Source organism: Staurois parvus, unplaced genomic scaffold (assembly GCF_062004578.1).
Source record: "Staurois parvus isolate SC_StPar_1 unplaced genomic scaffold, SC_StPar_1.0 ptg000106l, whole genome shotgun sequence".
Lineage (NCBI taxonomy): Eukaryota > Metazoa > Chordata > Amphibia > Anura > Ranidae > Staurois > Staurois parvus.
The window spans coordinates 8,610,862-8,636,906 of NW_028317902.1; the positions used below are offsets into that span (position 1 = coordinate 8,610,862).

At 38.7% G+C, this 26,045-nt stretch overlaps 1 protein-coding gene across 1 annotated transcript in view; it reads right to left on the reverse strand.

Moving 5' to 3' along the window:
- Positions 1–302: 302 nt before the first annotated feature.
- LOC149467579 (dimethylaniline monooxygenase [N-oxide-forming] 2-like) overlaps positions 303–26,045 on the reverse strand; it is a 28,958-nt gene continuing 3,215 nt past the window's right edge. Inside the window, exons 2-9 of the mRNA XM_089671551.1 lie at positions 25,417–25,563; positions 25,142–25,330; positions 19,805–19,967; positions 12,202–12,344; positions 7,489–7,685; positions 5,817–6,172; positions 5,637–5,709; positions 303–924 (exon numbers count right to left, since the gene is read on the reverse strand). Of these exons, the coding sequence (XP_089527677.1) occupies positions 579–924; positions 5,637–5,709; positions 5,817–6,172; positions 7,489–7,685; positions 12,202–12,344; positions 19,805–19,967; positions 25,142–25,330; positions 25,417–25,548 (1,599 nt within the window). The 5' untranslated portion in view covers positions 25,549–25,563 and the 3' untranslated portion in view covers positions 303–578. The remainder of the gene's footprint in view (positions 925–5,636; positions 5,710–5,816; positions 6,173–7,488; positions 7,686–12,201; positions 12,345–19,804; positions 19,968–25,141; positions 25,331–25,416; positions 25,564–26,045) is intronic.

Sequence of the window (26,045 nt, forward strand, 5' to 3'; positions counted from 1 at the left end):
TTTATAATTACCAGGACAAGTAGCTCTGGAATAGCTACTTCAAATGCCTGTGACATAGTGCCACACAGGGCTTGTTTCTGGAGCCTGCAGGCACAAACTTTTTACATTGAGAAAGATAGACAGACCTATCAAATGTGCCAGAAGTGATGCTATGGAATTGAGTATGCCACCCAAAAAGTGTTTTTTTTTTCACAAAGGCATCCATCTGTCATTTGGCCACTGGCTGGAGAAACGACAATGTATTGCATTCAAAATTATTTTTGGAATCTTTTCACCTTAATCTTTTAGCTATACAGTTGTAATTATGAGTAAGTAGAGCTATTTTATGTTATATCTGTCATTATTGGACAATGATCTGAGTTATAGTCTGAGTCCAGGTGAGCACTGTCTGATACATTTTGACTGTTTTTTATACCAGATTAGCATTGAAATGGTTCAGTTCAGTTAAGTTGCGGCCAGAAATAATATTTTCATCTTCTGGAGTGTGCCTAATCAGTTTGTGCCTTTCTTAAAATAAAATTGAGTCAAAACCATTAGAGTACACGTGCTCCTTGAGGACACAACAGTTGTACTGTGTTTCAGTCTTTTAGCCAAATAGCTGCAAACAGAGTCACAAAGCAGAAAAACAATAGTATAAATAAAGTCAGGGGTGATTTAGAATTCCTCTTAGGCACTCGTGTTCTTAGTGGCTTTTCAATGCGGTCCCACTGGGTAAGAATGGCTTCTCGGGCTCCTTCCCACTTTGCTGGGCCACTTAGACGGAAATGGTAAGAATTGAAGGTTCCAAAGACAAGCTTAATGGCCAAAACTGGATCTGTTAGAAATAGCTTCAATATATTTGGCTTTGCACCTATATCTGAAGCAATATCTTCAATGTACCAAATGTAATTTGTTCTTCGAAAATTATTTTCAGATGTTGCAAACCTTAATGGATAAAAAGAGGTTATTTTACAAATAGCTTTTTGTTACCAACAAAGACGATATTTTGCAAATTGTGCCTTTAGGGTTGGTTCACTAAAACTTTAGAGTGCAATATCTGGTGCAGCTGTGCATATGGTAGCCAATCAGCTTCTAAATTCAGCTTGTTCAATTAAGCTTGGGACCAGAGGGACCCAAGTACACCCAACTAATGTCTGGAGAAGTATGACCAGAAGTGGTCTTCATGGAAGAATTCCAGCCAAAAAGCCATACCTCCAACATGGACACAAGATTAAGCTCTGAACTGATGAGTCAAAATTTTAAATATTTGGCTGTAGCAAGAGGCTGTTTGTTGGCGAAAGGCTGGAGAGCGGTACAATAATGAGTGTCTGCAGGCAACAGTGAAGCATAGTGAAGGTTCCTTGCATGATTGTGGCTGCATTTCTGCTAATGGAGTTGGAGATTTGGTCTGGATCAATGGTGTCCTCAATGCTGAGAAATACAGGCAGATACTTATCCATCATGCCATAACATCAGGGAGGCATGTGATTGGCACCAAATATATTCTACAGCAGGACAACAACCCCAAGCACACAGCCAATGTCATTAAAGTAAACAGTATGTAAACCCTCACCTTGTAAAGCAGCCCATTCAGTTTAAAATATAAATGAAAAGCAAAACATTTGTGCATAGCTATGAAATCATTATGAATACGATGTTCTTTTCTTTTTTATAAGTGAACACACACCTTCTGCAGTCAGCTGCACAGAAAGACGGGGGAGGAGAAACAGCAGCACACTGAGCTTCCCACTGAATGGCTGTGCAAGGGGGGGGGGGAGCAGGGTGTCAGGACAAGTCTGATCATTGGAGGAGAGTACAAGCTGTGCTCTCATGCCTAGTGTGGTCAGTTTTTAATAGGGAAGCAGATGGACTGGCAGGGATTTCACATGAAGGAAGCAATACAAAGAGAACAGGATACTTTTTCAATAAAGTACATGGCACAGCAGGCACATATCAGGAATAGCGTTGGGCTTGATGTTCAAGTTGATATACTCAAACATTAGCCATTCGTGTGTTCGGCAAACACACAAATGGTGGTAAGCTGTTCGCCCGCTGCGCTCCACAATGCACTGCTCTCTCAAATTAAAGCTGACAGTCTGCAGATAAAGAACATCTTGTTCGTTTCATTTCAAATCCATTGTGGTGGTGTATAGAGCCAAAAATGTTAGAATTGTGTCGATGTCCCAATATTTATGGACCTGACTGTATATATATATATATATATTATCAAAAACCATTTAAGTTTTGTTAATATACTTAGAATAATAGCTCTTTCTTAAGGGCAGCAGAGTTGTGTACCTCTCTGCCGCACAGCCTTTAATGCCACTGAACTGCCTACAGAAGAGACCAATTATTTTTATGGCTTTTATGTATACTTTTTTACTTAGGTAAGAAGAGGTAAAATTTAAACAATATAAATGTTCCAGTAATTCACTGATAACTGATGATATTCAGAAGTTATTCTCAATAAAGTGGTATCATTGTATTATTTATTTTTTATGTAACAGAGTGCACTGGCAAATCTTTAAGTGAAAGTTAGACTTTTAACTTACAAATATACAAAAAAAAAAATTCACATCCTTTTGGTACTGCCTCCTGTTCCCTAAGAATCTTATCTAGAACCCCTTGTATTTATGAATCTGCAAACTGCAACATTTTGTTGTGTAACTACTTTTCTTGCCTGACCTCTAGTGTTCTTTCCAAAAGAACATAAAAGCCCAACAGAAACTGACACCCCCAAACGTATACAATTGTCCTCCACTGTGATTGAAAGACCTTATTTCATCAAAATGAATCAGACCCCGATAAGTAAACTATTTTACTCATCTCTTTCTGATACTAATGAAAAAATATATCCAATACTATCAATGCCATCATAACTTCCACTGACTACTACTTATCAGGGAGATATGTTGACAGTTTGTAAAGTCTGCAAAGAGAAAGAAACTGGGCAGAGACAACATGCCAAAGCACAAAGCAGGAGAACTGTACACCAACAAAAAGTTTATTGTATGCACTTCCTTGAAAAACAGAAATTACATACAAGAAATAAAGGCCAAACTAGAACATAAAAGCCCAAAGTGTCTCAGGTAGACAAGGCAGATAACTTGTCAGGGATCCTTTAAACAGAACTGCACAGCTCAGGCATTCTTGACCATGCCTCAGCTTATCCATCCCTCCCCCCTGCAGCGATAGGATGGTGAAGAAGAGAAGAAGGATGCTTATTGTCTTCAGCTGCTTCCAGGAATCAAAACTGCCCACCATACCCTGCGGTGGAGAGATTCTGGGCAATCAGGGGATCCTCAGGAGCCACAAACAGTTAAGAGGGCCAGAAAATAAAATGCAAAATACAAATATTGGGGGGAAGAAGCAATAAGGCCTCCTCCTTTACTTAGTGGGTTTATTGATACCACATCCTCTACCATTACAATATTAAAACCTCTAAAAGTCAGGACTGAGCAGGACTTTAATGCTAACACACCATAAATAAAAATCACAAAGACATACATTGCACGTTATACAGAAGCAAACAGATTAATATGTGCAGTCTGCAGTACCAAGTATACAGAATGACATCAAGCCTAGATGAATCATTTAAGGGTGATCATCATGTTGGTCTCTTTGACACGTTTAGCAAGATAGAGTCTGCTTGTTCAGGAAAAACAAGACTTTTTTAGTGTCTGTTGTGGATTTTGACAAGATGTGCAGTACAATAAAACTAATGTGGAACAACAAACCCCACAGATTAGTGGACCAGCAGTGCCACATGGAGGAAGCGATGACAGACCATACATGTACCTACATGAGTTTTTATTAGAATGTACACTCCTTGAGGGTTAGGGTCGGTGCTATATAAGTGCCTGTAATAAATAAATAATAAGAAATGCAATATACATTTTGAGGGACCTTTTTTCTATCTTCATTGGTTTTATTGTACTGTACATCAACAATCCACAGCAGACACTAAACAAACTTGTTCTTCCTGAAGCAGGCTCTGTCCTGCGAAACGCATTGAAGAGACCAACATGATGATCCCCCTTGAATGATTTGTTTAGGGGTGATATCTAACTTGGTGCTAAGGACTGCACAGATTAATCTGTTTGTGTTGGTAAAATGTGCAATTTATGTCTTTGGGATTTTAACTTTTCTATGTGGGAAGAATAAAATTATTGTATTTTAACTAATTTATGGTGTGGTAGCATTATAGTCCTGTTTAGTTTTGACTATTAGGGGTTTTTGTTCTCAAGGCCAAAAAATAGGCTGCAATGTACGGTGCAAGAGAGCAAGCAGCAAGGTGAGCCAGAACAGTGTGATTGGCCAGAGACACAGAGAGCAGCACTATACTGGTAAGACACAGAGAGAAACAGGACCACATGGACTCCAGACACAAGCACAGGCTTGGGTGCCTCCTACCTGGCTCCCAAAATGGGAGCATTCAGAGATAGAGCAGCTTGTAATCCCTTAGCAAAATAACACTTGTCACTTATCAATAGTAACTGAGTACTGTCTCTGATACTTTTTTTATTTGCACTAACATACAACTTTTCAGGACAAGCTTTCGAGGTATGTCCCCTTCTTCAAGGTCCAAGCAGTACTCTACTAAAAAATGTATGTTAGTGCAAATAAAACAAGTATCACAGAAGTTAAAAATGTGTATCCACTAGAGCAATTACTGAATTAAAGGGAACACAAAAACATTGCGCTTTGCACATTTATAGGACACTTTCTATAATGGCTGAACTGGTTGTACCACTGTACATGGGTAAATGGGAAAAAAAACTTGAAAACACAGTTGAGTGCGCAGCAGAGAAAGAAACATTTTATGATTTTACATGGGGATGTTGATATGAACACAGAGATGCATTATAAATTTATAGTAAGATGGTATGTTACACCCAGTAGAGCCCATAAGTTACATCCAGAGAATTCACCGCTTTGCTGGAGGGGATGTGGGATGTGTCCCATACTACAGGAATTTTGGCAGCATGTAGTTCAACAAATAGGATAAATTATAGGAGAGGAAATATCCAAAGATCTAAGGGTGTGTTTATTCAATAACACTGACCTAACAGTAAAACAGTATAAGAATACAATGATACCTCATGTAATCAATGCGGCAAAAATTTTGCAAGGCCCAGGAGACCCCTAAGTTAAAAGATTGGATAAAGAGGGCAGAATTTATACAAAGAAAGGAAGAATCATATTATAGTGGAGAAGATAAAATGGGTAAATTCAGAAAAATCTGAAAAAGATGGAATGAATTTATATTTACACAGAGGTTTGTTGAGTTGATGGTGTAGAAGAATAAAGAGAAAAGAGGAATGAGTAAAGGGAGAGAGATAGTGATAAGAGGTCAGAGGAGAAATGAAGGTGTGAAGATGGAAAACTAGAGGAATAATAAGAACTGGAAAAAAGGATATCATGGGGGGGGGGGGGGCTGGGGTATTATAAGGGGTTTGGAAAATATTGTAGATGATTATGTATAAGAATGTCTTTGGATTTTGTAAGATGCAATTAATAAAAATATAATTTAAAAAACGTATCACAGACAGTACTCACTGTTTTTTTTGCAAGTGTACTAATACAGTTACAATCACCTCAAGCACTTATTAATAGTGTATCACAAAATATGTTCATTAATGTGCTATGCATCGTACCATTTCTTTCGTAGGTTTTCTTCCTTCAGCATGTGTTCCTTCATCCCCTTTACATTTGGAAGTTTATGCAAGCCTAAAAAATAATTTTGCATCAGCTGCTGTATAAGTTAAATGCCATTTTCTTTGAGATAAAATATGACACACGGTTTTAAACTTAGATTGTCCTTCATTTGCTCTTACCTTTAAATACTCTGGTGGCCCATCGGCACTGAATCTCCGCAGCTACCATGGTTGGTCCAATCGGTAGGAGAAATGCAATAAATGCAATTGTGGGTTTTTCAATACCCAAAGGAATTATCTTTTTATATAAATTTCCTTTGTTTTCATTTCTCTTGAAGACTGACTCATCCAAAAAAGGGAAACTGTAGCCAAATCCAGTGCACAGAATGACAACATCAAGATCACGCACTATAGAACCATCTGAAAAATGTGCATCTGTTTCAGTAAATTTTGTCACTCCTGGCTTGATGATAATGGAGCCTGACAAAACACGACTTGCAATCTCATCATTTACCAAAGGTTCCTTCCAAAAAATTCTATGAATAAATATAAATGTATTTCACTAACACAGTTAGAGGTTAATAAACGTTTTAAAATTTTCTCAATAATTCACATTAGTTCCCTCCATAATCTGCTTAGATTCACATTTTTTTTTAATTCATTTTTTCTTTTAAAATCAGACAAACATTCCCTATGGAATTCGTCCAATCAATAATTTACAAAGTCCGCACAAATAAATTATTTATGTGTTACGATCTATAGCACTGGGATAATCTTTTAAACAAACAATATATTTTATCTAAGAAAAAACAGTAATTAAGCTCTAGTCAGAGAGCAGTAACTGTGTTTAGGATTTATATATTGTGGAAAAATGGTGTCACCCATCTGCTGATATCAAGAGGAACCAGTTATTAGTCTCCCCTCCCTTCGGGTCCTTTCATATGGGTGTCATCAGTTCAGTCATGTTTTTTGCTAAGAAAAAACTGATGAATACAGATCCAGGTTACATCAGTTTGTACATCCATCGTCAGTTCAGTTTACATCCATTCTTGCATCTGTTTTTTTTTTTAGATTTTGCAGAAACTAACCATAGTTGACAATGTATAAGCAAAAAATGTTTCTTGCGTGAAACCAGAAGAGGACACAGCCTTGTTCCTTTCAAAAAAACAAACCTGAATGGACATGGATGTAGGCGGATGTAAATGGATGATCATCCATTTATATTCGACCACCCGTAGACATACATTGTGGTTCAGTCTAGATCCTCCTGAAAAAATGATAGATGAATCCAAACTGAACACCCGTTAGCCCTCACTCGTACTATACATTGCAACATAGTGAAAGGGTCAAGTTAAGGGCTGAGCTATGTGAGTCCTTTTAACTCATTGTCAAAATCATAAAGATTACAGTACAGGTACTGGATTTACAGAATGATCATGCAGTCAATGTGCCCCTATGTAGAAAAAAATATTCTCAAAATGGATAGCAACACAGCAGCAAAACATAACCAAGAGCGGGAATAAGAATAATTTTTTTCTTAATTGATATTTGCTGTTCAACAGCAAAAGAACTGTCAAGGGTTAGGATTGGAAAAAAATATATAATTTTACTTCTGTACTGGGATAAACATAGATAGATGTGGAGCTAATTATTATGTCACAAATAATATTTTTTCAAATGTGCACATTAGGTTAGACTACTCTTTAGAAAGAAGCCTTGATGTGGCAGTGTGGCTTCACATACATTACTGGTTTGAGTGACTTTCTGAAATCACTAGTTATTCTCTCAACAAATTTATATACTGTATATGCATTCTTTTAAGAATATTGTATAAACATATAAGCGTCTTTACCCCTCCGGTTGTATATTGTACAGTTCATGGTTAAATCGATTGTTCAAGTATCGTTTTAACATCCATCTGGACACTGATCGTGGTACTAAGTTTTCTATCCAATTGTTAATACGACGTAGGAAAAACAAATCAAAAGGGTAGCCATCTTTCCCAAGACGAGGTATTATCCATACTCCTTCTCTAGTTGTAAGGTATACCTAAAAAACTCAATAAATAGGTTATTTGAAATACTAGGATATATAGGATAAAATAAAATACAATCTGATCAGCAACAGACTAATCATATGGGGGTCCTATTTTTTTCTCATATGTGAATACAGTTAATCAAGGGATGGTGCATCCTTTTTTCCCCTTACTTTGGAAATTAAGTAACATAACTTCACCAGCCCAGCCAATGCCCAATCACATTAAAGAACATTAAAATGAATAAGCAGGAAGTTATCATAACCACATCAAGTGCTTAAAGCAATAGCAGGTTTACAGGTTTGCTGGTTCATAGAGTAATAGATATACAAACAGGAAGAACCATGGATCCAGAAACCACACAGAGCATCAATTCCTATCCCAAATTCATAACATTAAAGTCTAATTAAATACAAAAAACTTAAGCATATTAGTATATACAAAAAACACACCCATTCCCAATCCATTAAAAATAGAACAAGGTTGTTCCCCACACATAGACCCCTGACCTCAGACTAGCTATCCTTCCTTCATGACATACAGTATATCCCATGTCTAAATGGGTGTCATCTGGAAATATTCTACATTCCTGAACCATATATTAGCATATATCAAAATAGTATAAAGTGGCAACTTGGAGACAAATCAGTTGCCTATATACTATGTAAACAGTCTTCAGTCAAATAGAGGCCTAAGCAGGTTGGTTAGCTGTAATAGAACAGCTGTTCATTAAAAGTTAGTATCCAACATAGAAATTGTTGCAGAAAAAGGTTTGTGCAGGATACATGCATAGTCATAAAGGAGCAAAAATTGGTAGAGGTACAAAGCAGCAAAGCCATGCATAGTAGGGAATACAACAATAGTACTCACAGTCTTGCATTGATTGCCTCTTGGCATGCACATAACAGGCTTATTTGTGTCTGGTGTGGATGCACACATGGAGAAATCTTCACAGTGATTCTCAGTATGGACATCTGGAAAGCTGTCCAGACATGCCCATGTTCTTATATGAAAGGGAGATGTTGTCACAGGCAGCTGATGGGTAGATTGCATCCCATCTGCTGACTCATGCACAGCTACACAGGTAAGCGGCTCTGCTTGTGTAGCTGTGCAGGACTGCCCCTCGCTGGCCCCTCCTCCCCTCCTGTCCAAACCAGGTACTTGTATGTGACATCACCCGGGATGGACAGGAGGGGGGGATTGGACTAGGGGCCAGTGGGGCAGAAGAGGACTCATCGCAGCCACTTCCCTGCTTAGCTCTGCAAATGAAGAAGACCACCGCCATTTGTCCTCATCCCATGTGACCTGATTGCATGTACCCTAATCCCATGTGCTCTGATCCCATGTACCCTGATCCCATGTACCCTGATCCCATGTGCTCTGATTCCATGTAAGGTGTTCTGATCACATGGAAGGTGCTCTGATACCATGTAAGGTGCCCTGAACCCATGTGCTTTACTCCCATGTACCCTGATCCCAAATAAGATGCTCAGATATCATGTATGATGCCCTGATCCCATGTGCTCTGATCCCATGTGCCCTGATCCCATGTAAGGTGCCTTGATCCCATGTAAGGTGCTCTGATACCATGTGCCATGATCCTATGTAAGGTGCTCTGATCCCATGTGCCCTGATCCCATATAAGGTGCCTTAATACCATGTAAGGTGCTCTGATACCATGTGCCATGATCCCGTGTAAGGTGCTCTGATCCCATGTGCCCTAATCCTATGTAAAGCTCCTTGATCCCATGTAAGGTGCTCTGATCCCATGTGCCATGATCTCATGTAAGGTGCTCTGATCCCATGTGAGGTGCTCTGATCCCAGGTGCCCTGCTCCCATGCTATGTGGCCTGCTGTGTCCCATTATGTGCCCTGCTCCTAAGTAATGTGCCCTGCCCCCATGTAATGTGCCCTGCTACCTCCCTTGTAGTGTTCCCTCCTGACATCCTGTGCTTTGCCCTGCTGCCCCCCTGTACACTGTTTATCTGAAGTTTGACACAGAATTTAGCATCCATGCAGGTAAAAAGCAATCACAACTTTTACAATTAACATGTATGTTTTAATATTGATTCTATTATTAAATGCTATTTCCAAAAAATAATCGTTATATCAACAGCTCGCTGATCACACCAATGTTCCGTGAGCTGTAGATCTGAGAACTATTTCAGAAGTTCTCTGAAACCTCAAACTTTTTGCCAAGGGTTCCGCTAAGGTAAAAAGGTTGAGAAACACTGCCTTAAAGTGTAATGAAAGGCAAAACTTTTCTTATTGCTTGGATAGATTCGAGAAAGATTATGACACATGTCAGTTTTTATTGCTGTCTGTGTCCCCAGTAGGGAGATTCACCCCTCTATTTGTCATGTTTATCATCATCATAGCAAGTAAAAGACGATCACAAATTACACCAGAACAGTAGTAGAGTAGAAAATTGTCCAATGGGGACATTAGTTCTGGTGACCATAGTGACACCCTCAGATTTCCTCACTTTGGATGGATTTCATTTCACTTAATGTTTTGAGAAAGTGAAGGGAAATATCCTTTATAGAACACAGATGGCAAAACAACTGGTAGAAGATAAAACCCCCCTTATTCTATCTAAAATGAAAAAAAATGTTTTGCCTTTAGTTACATTTTAATAGATTTGCACTATACATCGATAAGCCAATATAGCTAAAGGTAGTTCTAACATAATCAGCCACTGTGTATCTTGAGATTTCTACAGGCAAGCCCAAAGTGCTACTACCAGTCATCTGTACCTGTCAAGATATTTTTAAATAATACAAATGGCTGTAATTTCAGTTTGTTATTTAAACCAAAGGGATTAAATGTACCCCCCCCCCCCACAGTGTCTCCTGTGTCCTCCCTCCCACAGTGTCTCATGTGTACTCCCTCCCACAGTGTCTCCTCTGCCACCACTCCCACAATAGTGTTTCCTGTGTCCCTCCACCCACAGTGTCTCCTCTGCCCCCCCCCCCACAGTGTCTCCTGTGTCCCTCCTGCTACAGTGTCTCCTCCACCCCCCCCCCCCCCACAGTGTCTCCTGTGTCCTCCCTCCCACAGTGTCTCATGTGTACGCCCTCCCACAGTGTCTCCTCTGCCACCACTCCCACAATGTCTCTTCTGCCCTCGCCCACAGGGTCTCCTGTGTCCCTCCTCCCACAGTGTCTTTTCTGCCCCCCCCCCCCACAGTGTCTCCTCTGACCCCCCCCCCCACAGTGTCTCCTGTGTCCCTCCTCCCACAGTGTCTTTTCTGCCCCCCCCTCCCACAGTGTCGCTCTGCCCCCCCAACAGTTTCTCCTGTATCCCTCCTCCCACAGTGTCTCTTTTATATTGTTCTGTTTTCTCTGATAATTCAAATAAAAATGTCTCTTCTGCCCTCGCCCACAGTGTCTCCTGTGTCCCTCCTCCCACAGTGTCTTTTCTGCCCCCCCCCACAGTGTCTCCTCTGCCCCCCCCCCCCCACAGTGTCTCCTGTGTCCCTCCTCCCACAGTGTCTTTTCTGCCCCTCCTCCCACAGTGTCTCCTCTGCTGCCCCCCCCCCTCCACAGTGTCTCCTGTATCCCTCCTCCCACAGTGTCTCGTTTATATTGTTCTGTTTTCTCTGATAATTCAAATAAAAACAAATGTTTCTACAACCTAAAATTTTGAGCTGACTGCAGAACAGCGAGATAGGGGAAGTGTTTCAGTGAGGACACTTGTTCCATTGACAATTGTATAAGAAGGGATTTCACTCACTTTGTAGCGGTATCCATTCACCTTCTGTTGTGTGTACATGGAAAAAAGGTATGGAAAATCTCCCAAATTTATACAGATGGCAAAAAACTGATGGGTATTACTATTCTCTACTCTAAAATGAAAAAAGTTTTGTCTTTGAATATACTTGGACTCATGTTCATGACATCAATCATCAGCATGGTGAGTTATTTTCTTGAAAGGAGAGGCTGGCCAGAAAACATGTGATCTGTATAAAAGGAAACCTGAAACTTGCTTTATATGCAAAAAGAACCAAGGTTGATAAATTATTTGCCAGTTTACTATAGCTGTAAAGATAAGTAGGTATCTAGATGAGATAAAAATTCATGCAAGACATCCAGGTTTTATGTCCCACAGATGCTAAGTTAGATGCAGTGCTTTGAAAATAAATCTGCACAAATGCTTTCTACATATTGAAGAGAGAAAAACTATGTTTCAGGAGTAATAAGGTCCAAACAAAAGCTGCCCATTTTCCCAAGGCAGCTCCATATTTATGCTTTACTTGCAATTTACAGTTTACTTGTCCACCAAATCTAAACAATATTAAATGAAAAGGCTTGCTCTGCTATAAAGATTTAACAATAAATGTCATGGTCAAGCTAATATATTAATTTAAAGTAAAAGTACACATGATTTACTATGAAGTTGGTATTGTTATGAGGTGGTAGTTAGAATGCTTTGTTATCCCATTGTAGAATAGTGTACAGCATATCGTCATTATGAATACAGTAGTATGCCATGCATAAATCAACAAAATAAAATGTAATTGATGTATACCTGTGAGGCAAGTGTGCACAGTTCAGTTGAGATGTCGACACCGGTGTTACCCATTCCAACAATTAACACTCTTTTTCCATCATAACCAACTGGCCTTTTGTACTCTCTGGAATGTAAGACTTTTCCCTTGAACATTTTAATACCTTTTGGAAACAAAGCATAGTTACATATAGTTACATAGTTAGTCTAGCTGAAAAAAGACAAAAGTCCATTTAGTTCGACCATGAAAAAAAAAAGTTATAATCCTATACCCACAGTTGATCCAGAGGAAAGCAAAAAAAAGCCCAGCAAAACATGATCCAATTTGCTCCTGCAGGGGAAAATAATCCTCCCCGATCCCCCAAGCGGCAATCTGATATTCCCTGGATCAACTTTACCTATAAATGTTAGTATCCAATTATATATTGTTTATCTAGGAAAGAATCCAGGCCTTTTTTAAAGCATGCCACAGAGCTGGCCAGAACCAACTCTTGAGGGAGTCTATTCCACATTTTCACAGCTCTTACTGTGAAGAAACCTTTCCGTATTTGGAGATTAAATCTTTTTTCCTTCAGATGTAAAGAGTGCCCCCTTGTCCTCTGTGATGACCTCAGGGTGAATAATTCTAGAACAGAGTAGGTTGAGGATACAAACATAAACACCATCAGATTATTTATCTCAAACTGTACTTCTCTCTCCATGGTTCCTATACTGTATGTTTCATTTGCTGAAAACTTTAGCTCAGTTTAAACACTGAAAAACAGTTTTTATGGCAAATCAAGCAAATGCGATAAACATTGTTGATATTTTGGTTCAATTATTCATTAAGTCAACTCTGGATTCAATTACACATAGTATGGAAAGAACTTTGTTTTTTGAGGCATAATTCTCATGATATTGCTTCACAAATGGGTCTGCAGCGACTAAAGAACATTTTTTTTTGCTTTTGTTTTTGCTTTTGCTGTCTACTCTGTTGTAGAGTACAGTTTGGCTAGTGGTTTTTTTGTGTGTGTTTGCTTTTTTACTTATTATTTTAGGATCTTGTGGCAAAATACAGTGGTATGCACCTTCTGCTATGTCTTCAATATTGAATGTACAGCCTTCAGCTCTGTGCCTACAGATGGATACATTGCTTGATGCTCTGTGTTCTCCACCTGTCCACCTAGTTCCACTCGTGCTCGCACCACTCTGTACCATGCCATTTCCACCAACTGAGGACTTAGCAAGTGGCCTGAAACCATCTTCTCTTCCCTCACTCCAGCTATTACACCACACTTGCATTCCCTCCAGAAAAACTGTTCGCAGTTGCCTTCACATTCCAACCCCTTTCAGCTACTATATTTATAAGAATGAACCACAAGTCAAGAGCATTAACACGTGTGTTGTCAACCATGCTTTTCTAGCCCTTGAAAAGTCCTCTGTGGTCTCTTCGCAAGTTTGAAATTACCACATAACTGACACCACATCTGTTATGACATTACAACTTACTCCCTTAGCTTTGCAGCTGATAGATATTTTAGTCACATATATTTAAAATGGCTTTTTACTCCACTACTTCCAGAACACAGGTTTAGGAAATTAACTTTAATGACATCCCAGTCTTAGTCCGTAGAGTTCAATAGTGAGTTGGCCCACCTTTTGCAGCTATAACAGCTTTAGCTTTTCTGGAAATGCTGTCCACAAGGTTTAGGAGTGTGTCTATGGAAATGTTTGGCCATTTTTCTAGAAGCACATTTGTGAGGTCAGGCACTGGCTCAGAGACTCCGCTCTAATTCATCCCAAAGGTGTTCTATCAGGTTGAGGTCAGAACTCTATGCATGCCAGTCAAGTTCTTCCACCCCAAACTTGCTCTTTTGTGTCTTTATGGACCTTGCTTTGTGCACTGGAGCGCAGTCATGTTGGAATAGGAAGGGGCCATCCCCAAACTGTTCCCACAAAGTTGGGAGCATGAAATTTTCCAAAATGTTTTGTTATGCTGACGCCTTAGGAGTAGTTCCTTTCACTGGAACTAAGGGGCCAAGCCGAACCCCTGAAAAACAACCCCACACCATAATCTCCCCTCCACCAAACTTGACACTTGGCACAATGCAGTCAGGCAAGTACTGTTCTTCTGGCAACCGCCAATCCCAAACACATCCATCGAACGTCCAGTGGCGGTGTGTTTACACCACCGCATCCAACGCTTTGCATTGCACTTGGTGATGTAAGGCTTGGATGCAGCTGCTCGGCCATGGAAACCCATTCCATGAGGCTCTATACACACTGCTGTTGTGCTAATCTGAAGGCCATATGAAGTTTGAAGGTCTTTAGCTATTGACTCTGCAGACAGTTGGCGACTTCTGTGCACTGTGCTCTTCAGCATGTGCTGACCCTGCTCTGTCATTTTACGTGGCCTACCACTTGGTGGCTGAGTTGCTGCTGTTCCCAGTTTCTTCCACTTTGGTATAATACCACTAACAGTTGACCGTGGAATATTTAGTAGCAAGGAAATTTCACAGATGGGCTTATTGCACAGGTAGTCATGTTGGTGATTGGAACACCTGACCTCAATGATTTGGAGGGGTTTCCCAATACTTTTGGCAATGTAGTGAATATTTATTTGTTTATTCATTCATTATTTTGTTGTGAATTGTGATTGAGCACAAATTGATTTTTTTTTATTCACTGAGTTTATTGATTTGATATTTTTATCACACTTAATTTATTTGGTGTTTAAATAGACAGCACATCTGTTTTTTCACTGTGAAAAAAATATGTTTAATTAAACTTCAGCTTTAAATACATATATATTCAAATTATGTCACTTAAATTATTGTTTTTATCATTAGCAGCAGTAGTAGTAGAAATATGCAAAAGCAACAATTAGTGAATATTAACTTTTTTTTATCCTTTTAACTGATATCTCTTGATAATCGATATTTAAAATTCTAGTAAGACAAGATTGTAATAGTGTAATAGTGTGCCTTACACAGTGTACATATTTCATGTAGGGATGAGTAATTTGAATGGGTTCGATTTACCAAGGGTTCTGCCCAGGGGCGGACTGACCATTTGGAAACTTGGGCACTGCCCGAGGGCCCAGGGTCAGTAGGGGGCCCCATGAGATGCCCATGGTACCTTTTTCACAGGAGTTTTTGAGTTTGAGCAAGAACACAGGGGCCCCATGATCCCCTATTGCCCAGGGGCCCCATGAGTTGTCAGTCCGCCCCTGCCTGGTAACTTTTTCATAGGCTTTTTTGAGTTTGGGCAAGGACACAGGGGCCCCATGATCCCCTATTGTCCGGGGGCCCCATAAGTTGTCAGTCCGCCCCTGGTTCTGCCCATTTTTAGGGCTAATAGGCAAACTACTGTCAAAAAAGTCATGGGAATCTGGGACATGTACCAAGGCAAAATAATGTCTAAAATAATACCATACAGAAGGTGAGGGTATTTTCATGTGGCGGTATCAACCTGCTTGATACATGGTGCTACGAAACAGTAATTTTTTTTACATTTATATCTGGCTCTGGAATAGATTTTGTTATTATACTATTAGCTTGGTTTCACACTGCAATAGCATCCCAATCTTATTAATTGCAGATTGAAAAGTCTTTTTTCAGGTAGCTTTAGCAGCGACACATGCTTTTTCATCAAACGGTAATAGGCCTGATTTGATCAGCAGGTAGAAATTGGCTGATAGTTCACTGATGATGTCCCTGTTCTCATTGACACAACTGTCCTGTGGCTGAACAATTTCTAGAAAACCCTTATTTAGAATTTAGAGGTGGCAAATACTACAGCAGTGTAAATGTAGCCAGCAGCCGGACATTGTTAATAAGGGAGAATTGGTCAAAATGTATTAGAGAAAAAGAATACGGGCAGGTGTTATTCTACAATAATTAACCACTTGCCTACTGGGCACTTATACCCCCTTCTTTACCAGGCCAATTTTCAGCTTTCAGTGCTGTCGCAATTTGATTGACAATTGCGCGGTCATGCAAGATTGTACCCATATGAAATTGTTATAATTTTTTTCTCACAAATAGGGCTTTCTTTTGGTGGTATTTAATCACTGCTGGGCACTTTACTTTTTGTGCTATAAGCAAAAAAAGTGCAAACAAATTTGAAAAAAAAAAAGTTTTTTTGTTTCTATTATAAAATTTTTTAAACAGGTAATTTTTCTCCTTCACTGATGTGAGTTGATGAGGCAGCACTGATGGGCACTGATAGGCGGCACTGATGGGCACCTATAGGTGGCACTGATAGGCGGCACTGATAGGCGGCACTAATGAGGTGTCACGGATAGGTGGCACTGATATGCGGCACTGATTGGTGGCACTGATAGGCAACACTGATAATGGGTACTGATAGACAGCACTGATAGGTGGCACTGACTGACATCACTGCTGGGCACTGACTGGCGGCACTGCTGGGCACTGACTGGCACAACCGCTGGGCACTGACTGGCAGCACTGATGGGCACAGGTGGGTGGCACTGGTGGGCACAAGTGGGTGGGCACAGGTGGGTGGCACTACTGGGCACAGGTAGGTGGCACTTCTGGGCTCAGGTGGTGACACTGTTGGGTGGCACAGGTGGGTGCACTGCTGGGTGGCACAGGTGGGCGCACTGCTGAGCACAGGTGGGTGCATTGCTGGGCACAGGTGGGCGCACTGCTGGGCACAGGTGGGCGGAACTTGTGTGTGGCTCTGCTGGGCACCGATCATCAGGGCACTGATGATCAGTGACCCTGATGATCGGTGCTGATCCCTGCTCTGACAACTGCCGGTTTTCGGCAGTACTTTCCTCATGATCTGACAGCGTGAGGAAAGTGCAGCCGAGAACCGGCATTTGCATTTCCCGGTGATCAGCGTGTCATTGGACGCAGCTGATCATGTGGCATGCGGCTGATCACGGAGATCGCCGGATGCGCGCCCCCAGAGCGCGTTCTGGGTGGACTTCATATGACGTCCACCCAGAACTGGTCAGCCGCAGTGCAGCCGTCATTCGGCTATCTGCGGTCGATAAGTAGTTAAGAGACTGCAGATCACACAACATTGTAAAATTGGCCAGCACCAGGACCGTTTTAAATATGGTAGATCCAAATTAACTCAGAGCAAAGAACACAGGCTGGGGCTTTACTACAAGAATAAGGATACTGCAGAGGATACAGCAGTGTAAAACTGACCAGCAGCAGAACAGTTTTAATCATGGATAATAGAGCTAACTGGTGCATGTCTAATGGTTATTTTATTTATGGGGATAGGGGGTGCTACGAATGTAAGTGATATAATGTGCAGGGTTAAGGTGCACACTGCTCTTGCACTTCATTTTTTTTCCTTAAAAAAATAGAGTGATGAGCTGCGAGCAAAAGGCAGCTCCAAGAACAAATGGTCAGTAACAAGTGAATGCTGCACTTTGAGCACCTCAAATGTAAAAAAAAGCCCTACCAGCATCAAATAAAAATAATTAAAAAAACAAAAGAAAACCCCAAAATACCACATCTGAAACAAAACCCTCTTTTTTTTTTTAAAGGGAAGTCTTTCAGCAAAAAAGCAGTTTAACATAAAATAATGGCTCTATCAACATACACAAAATAAAAAAAATTATGCCCAAAATAAATAGTAATCTAAAACAAATATCAACTGAAACCAAATTGCACTTTTTTTTAAGGGCAGCCATGCTGCAAGAAAAAAGGAATTCAACTTAAAATAAAGCATGAAATATTACACTGTAAATGAAAACTTTGAAAATAAAACCCCCTTGAAACAACAGTCCATCTTTTAAAATAAATCTTTGTAGTAAATTAAAAAAATAACATGGTCATAAATATATGTGGCTTCCAGGAGGTAAGTTTTAAACCTGGGCACCGCATATACAGTGGGAAAATTATTTGATCCCCTGCAGATTTTGTAAGTTTGACCACTTACAAAGAAATTAAGTGTCTATAATTTTTATCATAGGTGTATTTTACATGATAGAGACAGAATATCAACCAAAAATCTAGGAAAAACACATGATACAACTGTTATAAATTGAGTTGCAGGTTTGTGCGGAGCGCTCCCAGCACAGAAAGTGGGCTCTCACCAAGTGCCCTAGGACTTATACTAATGATCGGGACCAAAAACTCCTTGTTTCCAGTCACCTGATTGCTGTGATAGCCTCTGATTGACTTTTGCAGTGGTCAGTCATTGTGCAGCTTCTCTGCCCATTGAATGGAGAAGGAGATGCCTATTTGTCTTGTGCCGGGGAGAAAGATGTAAACAAACAAACATGTAAAAAAAAAAAAAGAAAGAAAAGTGTCAAAGGTCAAGGCCAAGGTCAAAGATCAGGGTCAAGGTCATGGTGGAACTGTCCAGTACTCCACACCTTCTGGTCTGATATCACCAACTTAGACACCTCTATGGCACAAATTCTTTTTTTCCCTACACCACAGACTATCCTATTAGGTATGTATATGCATATCTGGCCCCCAGAATTTCACATACTCCTTAGCCATATTCTTATAGCCACCTGCCTGGCCATAACCAGGAATTGGAAATCTTCCCAACCTCCTACCATCTCTGAAGTAGAATCAATTCTGAACAATCTCTGCTTCATGGAATGTATATACGCTGGGCACACCTACAAATGCCTAATTTTTTAATGGAATACGTGGTTAGCAGATCCCTGAAGCCTGACCCTACCATGATATTTATTAATCAGTTCTACCCTACTGGTATATCCATATCCTCATAGGTGAAGCTCTAGATACTATCTTTTACTCTATGCTCATTGATAAATGTATATGTTGCATCTTTTAAGATTTCTTTTCTATCACCTATTGGTGTCATATAAGTATGTACCTTATTGGTTATAAATGCCCTTTTTATCTTTTCACCTGGTTTAAATCTCACGTGCCTGGTGATTCATTTTAATTAATTAATTTAAAAAATCATTTTTTTTGTTTGTTTATTTTCTCTTCAACCTTTCATTGTGATGATCAAATGTATACCATGCTTTATTTGTTTCTTTGGTTATTTTTCCTGTATAACATGAAACACTTGAAATAAATGTATAGTTAAATAAAAAAGCAAAGTGTGCAGTATAGTTTCTGGGCCCTTCAATGGGCACATGCAACAAGAAACATACACATATGTGGTATTACTGCGATCATCAGGAGAAGGGGAATTTATTTTGAGTTGATCTTTGATGATAAGTTATGATAATAGCAAGAAATATACAGCTAAATTTAAAAAAATTATTTATCTTACTATTTTGGTCCAGTTTTACTTTGCTAATAAAAAAATCAGGTGATAACCATTACCATTTACCATAAATGAAAGCCCAATGTGTCCTGAAAATATCCACCTGGATACACCTTAGCTGTGATCATTTGTGCAGTTTTACTAACACCTGTCAAAATTGCAAAATTGGGTCTGGGCACTAAGGTTTGTTTTATCCTCGGTCATGAAGAGGTTAAAGCAAGATGAATTTACACAAAAATTTGGCAGAACCACAAATCTCCAACCTGCAGAATTCACCTCTAACACATTGTGATGAAAAAGTCAAAACTCATCCCTAAATACATACTAGTCAGGTTATGTACAATAAGCTCATTAGATTCACATGTAAATATGTATACTTTAAAATCCTTGTACACATTACCTGGAAAACTGTCTATTGGTATCTCAGCATCCACATGTTGACCAGTGCAAATTAAAATTGCATCAAAGATAGCAGTCTTTTTTTCACCATCACTTTCTGTAGTAACATTCCACTGACCATTTACAGGAAAGTCAGGATGTTTCTCAATTCGGCACACTGTTGTCTACATGCAAAACACAAAAATATATGTCTTCAGTATCCAGTAGATGTTACATTTATGGATTATGCTTATGAATCTTTGGTAAGTTGTATAGTACCAGAACAATAGAATGTTGAACATACACATACTTTTTTAGCTCTTTAAATCTTTTAATCTTTCACTGTACATGCTCAACACCGGATTTCCTGACAATTTAAGGTGGCTGTTTCAGCAAGTTGTGTCAATACCTTTTTTAATATCGTTCAGAATCTAATATCACAGCTAAACCACCCTTATCATCTGGTTTGATAGTGAGATCCACTCATTTGGCTTGACGCTATCGAATGCACTTCCTCCTTACTATGGTTATAGGGAACATGATTGATCAACTTTCTACTGGTTAACTGAAGGCCTACATCAGATTTAACTTTCTCAATGAACACCTCAGCTGGTGGAAATATAGTAGGTGGTGGGAAGTGCTGTCGCGGCCATCTTGGAATTGGGAACATGCAGTTTTTCCCATAATAAGTAATACACTTGAGCTGTCTCTTGTATTGGAAGCTGTTTTCTTCGGTTTTAAATGTAAGCTACCTAATAAATGTTATTTTATCTGCTACACCATCATCTCTAATCCCTGGTTTATTCTATGAGGATCATCGAGGAGAGGCAACAGGGGTAATTAGGACCTTGGAGAGTGCTTTCATCCATTATCTGAGGAGAGCCTGTTTTTACTGGCTTAGGGTAACTATTCATTGTTGCACTAGCTGGAGTGAAACACTTTATTTTTTCACCAAGTATTTTTGTGCACTATATGAGAATGAGTTTGAGGAGGAAAACCACAGGAGTGGTATGGAGTTGGTTTTGAAAGTTGAATTACTTTTTGACTTTATATTGAGTTAAGTGTGTCATTTATTATTTACACTAAGTGGAGTGAATCACTTATTTATTGTTTGTAGTTGAAGTGTTCACATTTGGAGTGTATTCGCGTGTGTATCTTTTATTGCATTATTGGTTTGGATTTTTTGTATTTATATTTATATATTGAATAGGTTTTTTTTTGCTTTTTTTTCTCACGTGTAATGTATTGCACATAATATGCAGTTTGCATGATACACGATTTTTGGAACTTTTTTGATTTATATAAAGGTAATACACTATCTTGAGTTTATATTTTCTTGAGGTACACGAAGAATTTGGAAACATCACGTTGGATTAATTAAAGAAAGACACTATTTGTTTTGGAGGTGGAAAAGACATTGTCATATAGAGACATTTTAATTTTTTGAACATTTTTTGGTTGGGACATTTATGTTTTGGGACACTTATTATTCATTGCATATTTGTTGATTTATGTATATTTCTATATTTATTTATGAATTATTTAGTATATTTTATTCACTGAGAAATGTTCTTTATTATTCACGTTGACTTTCAAGGGTGAAAGTTGTTTACTTTTCTTTTAGGGTGTGGGAGTGATTGGTAGAGTTGGGATTGTGCAGAGCGATTGGTTTATAGTAGGTGGTGGGCCTCACTTTTATTCCATATATTGAATTTCCTTAATGTTAATACATTTTTAGTTTGAAACCTTTCAGGAAAAAGTATCATGTGATATAAAACTTTTAAGATTTTTTTTGTCAATGTAGTGTACACATTTCCTGAAGAACTAGAAAATGATTACTCTGTTCCTTCAGACAAAACCCCAAACCTTTATTTAAAATAGAAGATTCATCAGAATTAAGACTTACTGATGAAAAATTGTGAATTATGTCCTGTGCAGCTGCTGTTTGGTGCTTCTCCGTAAATTTCTCCTTGGTGTTTCTCCTCTTATGCTTTCTAAGATTCCTCCTTTTCCTGCTCTTATTCCAGGAGGATCTGATAAAAAAACTGAACTATTGGATGCAGAAGATTCAAATGATGCACAGTGGTTTAAAACAATTTCAGTTGTAATTTATTGGAATTGGAACTGGAATTTATTGGATTGCCCAGTTGTATACACGAGTATTTGAATCATCTTCTTTATCTCTTTATAATTTGTTTAATTTCCTTAATTTTTATTTAGTTTCTTTTTGTATTGTACTAAATCAATATCCAGTTTACCATTTAGTTTGATGTACTCTTCAATTTCCAGTGCATCAATTAGGGGGTTCTCTATCTGAATAATGTGTTTCCATGGAATCTCTTTTATTCTGAATAAACCATACTGCTAATGTCATTAAATCCAAAAAATGTTTGGTAAAGGATAAGTTCACCTTTGGAACATGTTACATGTTCCACCCATTTTTAGGATAGAATATGTAACATGTTCCCATAGCTGCAGCCATGCCCCCTCCCTTGACAGATAGTATGGGGAGCAGATTTGAAAACAGCGCGGCCATGCGGGTCTATGTCCACACGGCCATGTTACTGATTCACAGATTTCTGTGAATAAGTGCCTACAAGTCCCGGCAGCCTTAGCGCCTATTGGCTTGTAGTTTTCAATGAACTACCATGGCACTGTGGAGCACCATAGTAGTTCATTCAAGCTTCCTGTCAGAATATCTGCTTGGCCGTACATCCCATACGGCTAGCAGATATTATGACAGGTCTGAAAAAAAATGTGCATTTATTATTTTTGTCCAAAAGTGGAACTTATCCTTTAAGGATTTGATCTAAATAAGTATCTATTCATGGGAAGCAGAGTACAATCTTCACACAATTTTCCCTGTTAGAGTTGTTGCAGTCTGTGGTATTCAGTCAATACCTGGTACACATGGGGAGTTTTGTTGTTGTTTAACCCATTGGGCTAAACAAAAAAAAACTGGAGAAGTCACCGTGCTAAGAGTTGTTAGTGCAGCAATCTCCCCCGCTGAGCTATTGCGTTCTGACAGGGGGCCTCCTGCTGCCAGGACACAGATCAGCTCTCACAGCCATTGGCTGCAAGCACTGATCAGATGCTGGCTTTCCAGCATGCCCATTTGATAAAAGCTGGTTGTTAGACTGGCTGCTGAACACACTGGCCGAATGTCAGCTGGTTTCTGTTGAGTCGGCCAATACCAGCCGATGTTCAGCCTGTGTGTACCAGCCTTAAGTTCAAGCTGTTCTTGAAAAATGAATATATTAGGTACTATTTCTTTTTTTTTTTTACATGTCAAGTTGCTTTAGCTGATGTCAAATCCAGATAGAGGCTCATTTCATTGATGTCAAATTAATCAAACAGAGTAAATACAAAAAGTAACAATCTTTTTTTGTATTTCTCAGCAGATTTTTGCCAGTATCTGCTGGAATAACAGCCGTATATACACAGCAACTCCTGGTTATCATTTTTGACAGGGTGGCAGTAGTGGTCAGTCCGCCCCTGTATGTATGTGTATAGCAGGTATGAAAGCAGATATAAAACTGTGACAGAGGCTGTAAACCTTTCCCTTTTTTCTGTAAAACTAAAAAAACTGAAATAAAACATTTTGGCTGGAGTTCTACTTGAATAATCATTGTTCCTTTCTGGATCTGAAATTTAATAGTATCATGTCAAAACTGAAGGCTTTGTGATATCATGCAAAGGACATCATAAATATAATGGAGGCATTATTTATATATATTTTTAAACTAAAAAATATTTTATGCCTTCACAGTTTTACAGTTAATATCCTCAATTGGCTTTTTGCATACTCCTACATACCTTTACACAGGTCCAGAAAACTTTTGCGTGAAAGAGGAAATTTTGCTCTGTTATATTACAATACATGTTCTATCTGACCACTTGCATCAAAGTCATCCTTCTCTATCCATTCCATAATTTATCAAAAAATGGCAATTACTTAGATACACAGAGGCTGATTTACTAACAAATGACAAGGCTAGGTTTACAAACATTTATAATTAAAGAGCAGGGGAAACATTTTAAACCTCTGTAAGGTCACTGTTCTTTCTGTGTCTCCATTTGCAAGATTTCCTTAAAGTGTCATTAAACCCACATCATAAAAAAAACTATTAACAAATGCTGTATTACCTAGTGTTCATATTCACTCATTCACTATGGGATTTGTTTACTGTATTCTGCAAAAAAACTGGTTGATTCTGCTGTTATCTGTTTCCCCCTTCTGTCTATGTTAACAATGCAGTTGGGAATTTGCAGAGAAGTGTTGGCAGCTACTGCACATGCTCAGTTTTCAGTGAGCTTCTATGCTGAGCACTTTCTCCCTATCACATCTGAGCAGCCCATGTGACTATAGACTCACACATGTGGGCATATACAGAATGGTACATGACAGCCCACTCCCTTCCTCCTCCTTTGTGCCTACTAACCAGCTAAACATAATAGGGGTGCGATATTACATCTTGATTGAGGGAGGCTTTACCTCACTGTTATTTTAAGACACAGGCTGGAGCGGTGTGACACAGCCTGTGCCTGGCAGAATTCCTCCCACACCATGATATTACCAAAAATATACATATATATCTGTATGATCATTTGAAACAGTTTATTGATAATTATTTATTTTTATTCTGTATTCCAAATGCTGATTTATTTTTACTTTGAACATGTGACCAGCAGCAGAGGACTAGAAGCTCCTCCTGCCACTGTTTCCCTGCAGACAGGCTGGGAAAGAGCTGGGTCATGTGAAAGCTGTATATCACCTATGAAAAAGGTACTTAGATTTTTTTTTTTATTAAAATAATTACAGTGCCATCATCCATATACAGAAAGAGAAGGGATAATGTAAATTAAACAGTGTGCTTAGTATCACTTTAATTCTTATAATATCTGCAGTAATACACAGGCACCCATAAAGGTAAATATCAGCACATGAATATGCACATTCATTCACATTATTACATGATACTCCATGGGTAGCCCTCCCTTCTTTTCATTTAAAACATATAAAAATGTGCATTAAAAGCATGTATATATGTGCAATCACTGCCTGTGAAACCAAATGTAAAAGTTACCGAATGCACATAGATGTGAATCAGTCCCTAAAATATTAACTGCCTTCTTTTAGTTTAAAATAAATATACTGTGTACAGTATAACAGTGAATATCCTTAGCTGATCACCAGACTTTAAAAACAAACACTAACCCAAAGCCAATATATATATATATATATATATATATATATATATATAGAGATAGATAGATATATATATATATATATATATATATAGAGAGAGAGAGAGAGAGAGAGATAGATATATTTAAACATATGTACTGTACTTCTTACCTTGAATTGAATGTATTTTGTCAAATTAAAATTTTCAGCATATAACTTGATGTATTCAAAGTATTTCCGATTAGGTATGAAATTGGGAAAATCTGCAGGCATTGGAAAGTCACTGAAACACATGGTTTCTTTAGAAACATTGGTAACCAAAGAGCTATAGATGCTGGCCCTCCTGTCCTCCACTTCATCCTGGAATACGGTATAGAGTTGATTAACATACCATTAATATAAACATACAATACAAAAATGTTGTAAAAAAATAGAGGTGAGCTCACTGTAAACCTCCAAAGACCTCCAATATCACAACTTTTTTCAAAACATGTGGGTTCCAATGCTTCTTCCAAGCATGCTTTGATAGCAGTCAAGCCACTAACTCCTGATCCAATTACTGCTACTTTCTTAACCATTGTGTTATCTACAAACTAGAATAATGGAAATGTCATTAATAGTACAATTTAGGAATATACAAATATACAGTTAATATTTTGAATTTCACAAAAATATTATATATATATATATATATATATATATACAGTCAGGTCCATAAATATTGGGACATCGACACAATTCTAACATTTTTTCTATACACCACCACAATGGATTTGAAATGAAACGAACAAGATGTGCTTTAACTGCAGACTGTCAGCTTTAATTTGAGGGTATTTACATCCAAATCAGGTGAACGGTGTAGGAATTACAACAGTTTGCATATGTGCCTCCCACTTGTTAAGGGACCAAAAGTAGGGACAATTGGCTTCTCAGCTGTTCCATGGCCAGGTGTGTGTTATTCCCTCATTATCCCAATTACAATGAGCAGATAAAAGGTCCAGAGTTCATTTCAAGTGTGCTATTTGCATTTGGAATCTGTTGCTGTCAACTCTCAAGATGAGATCCAAAGAGCTGT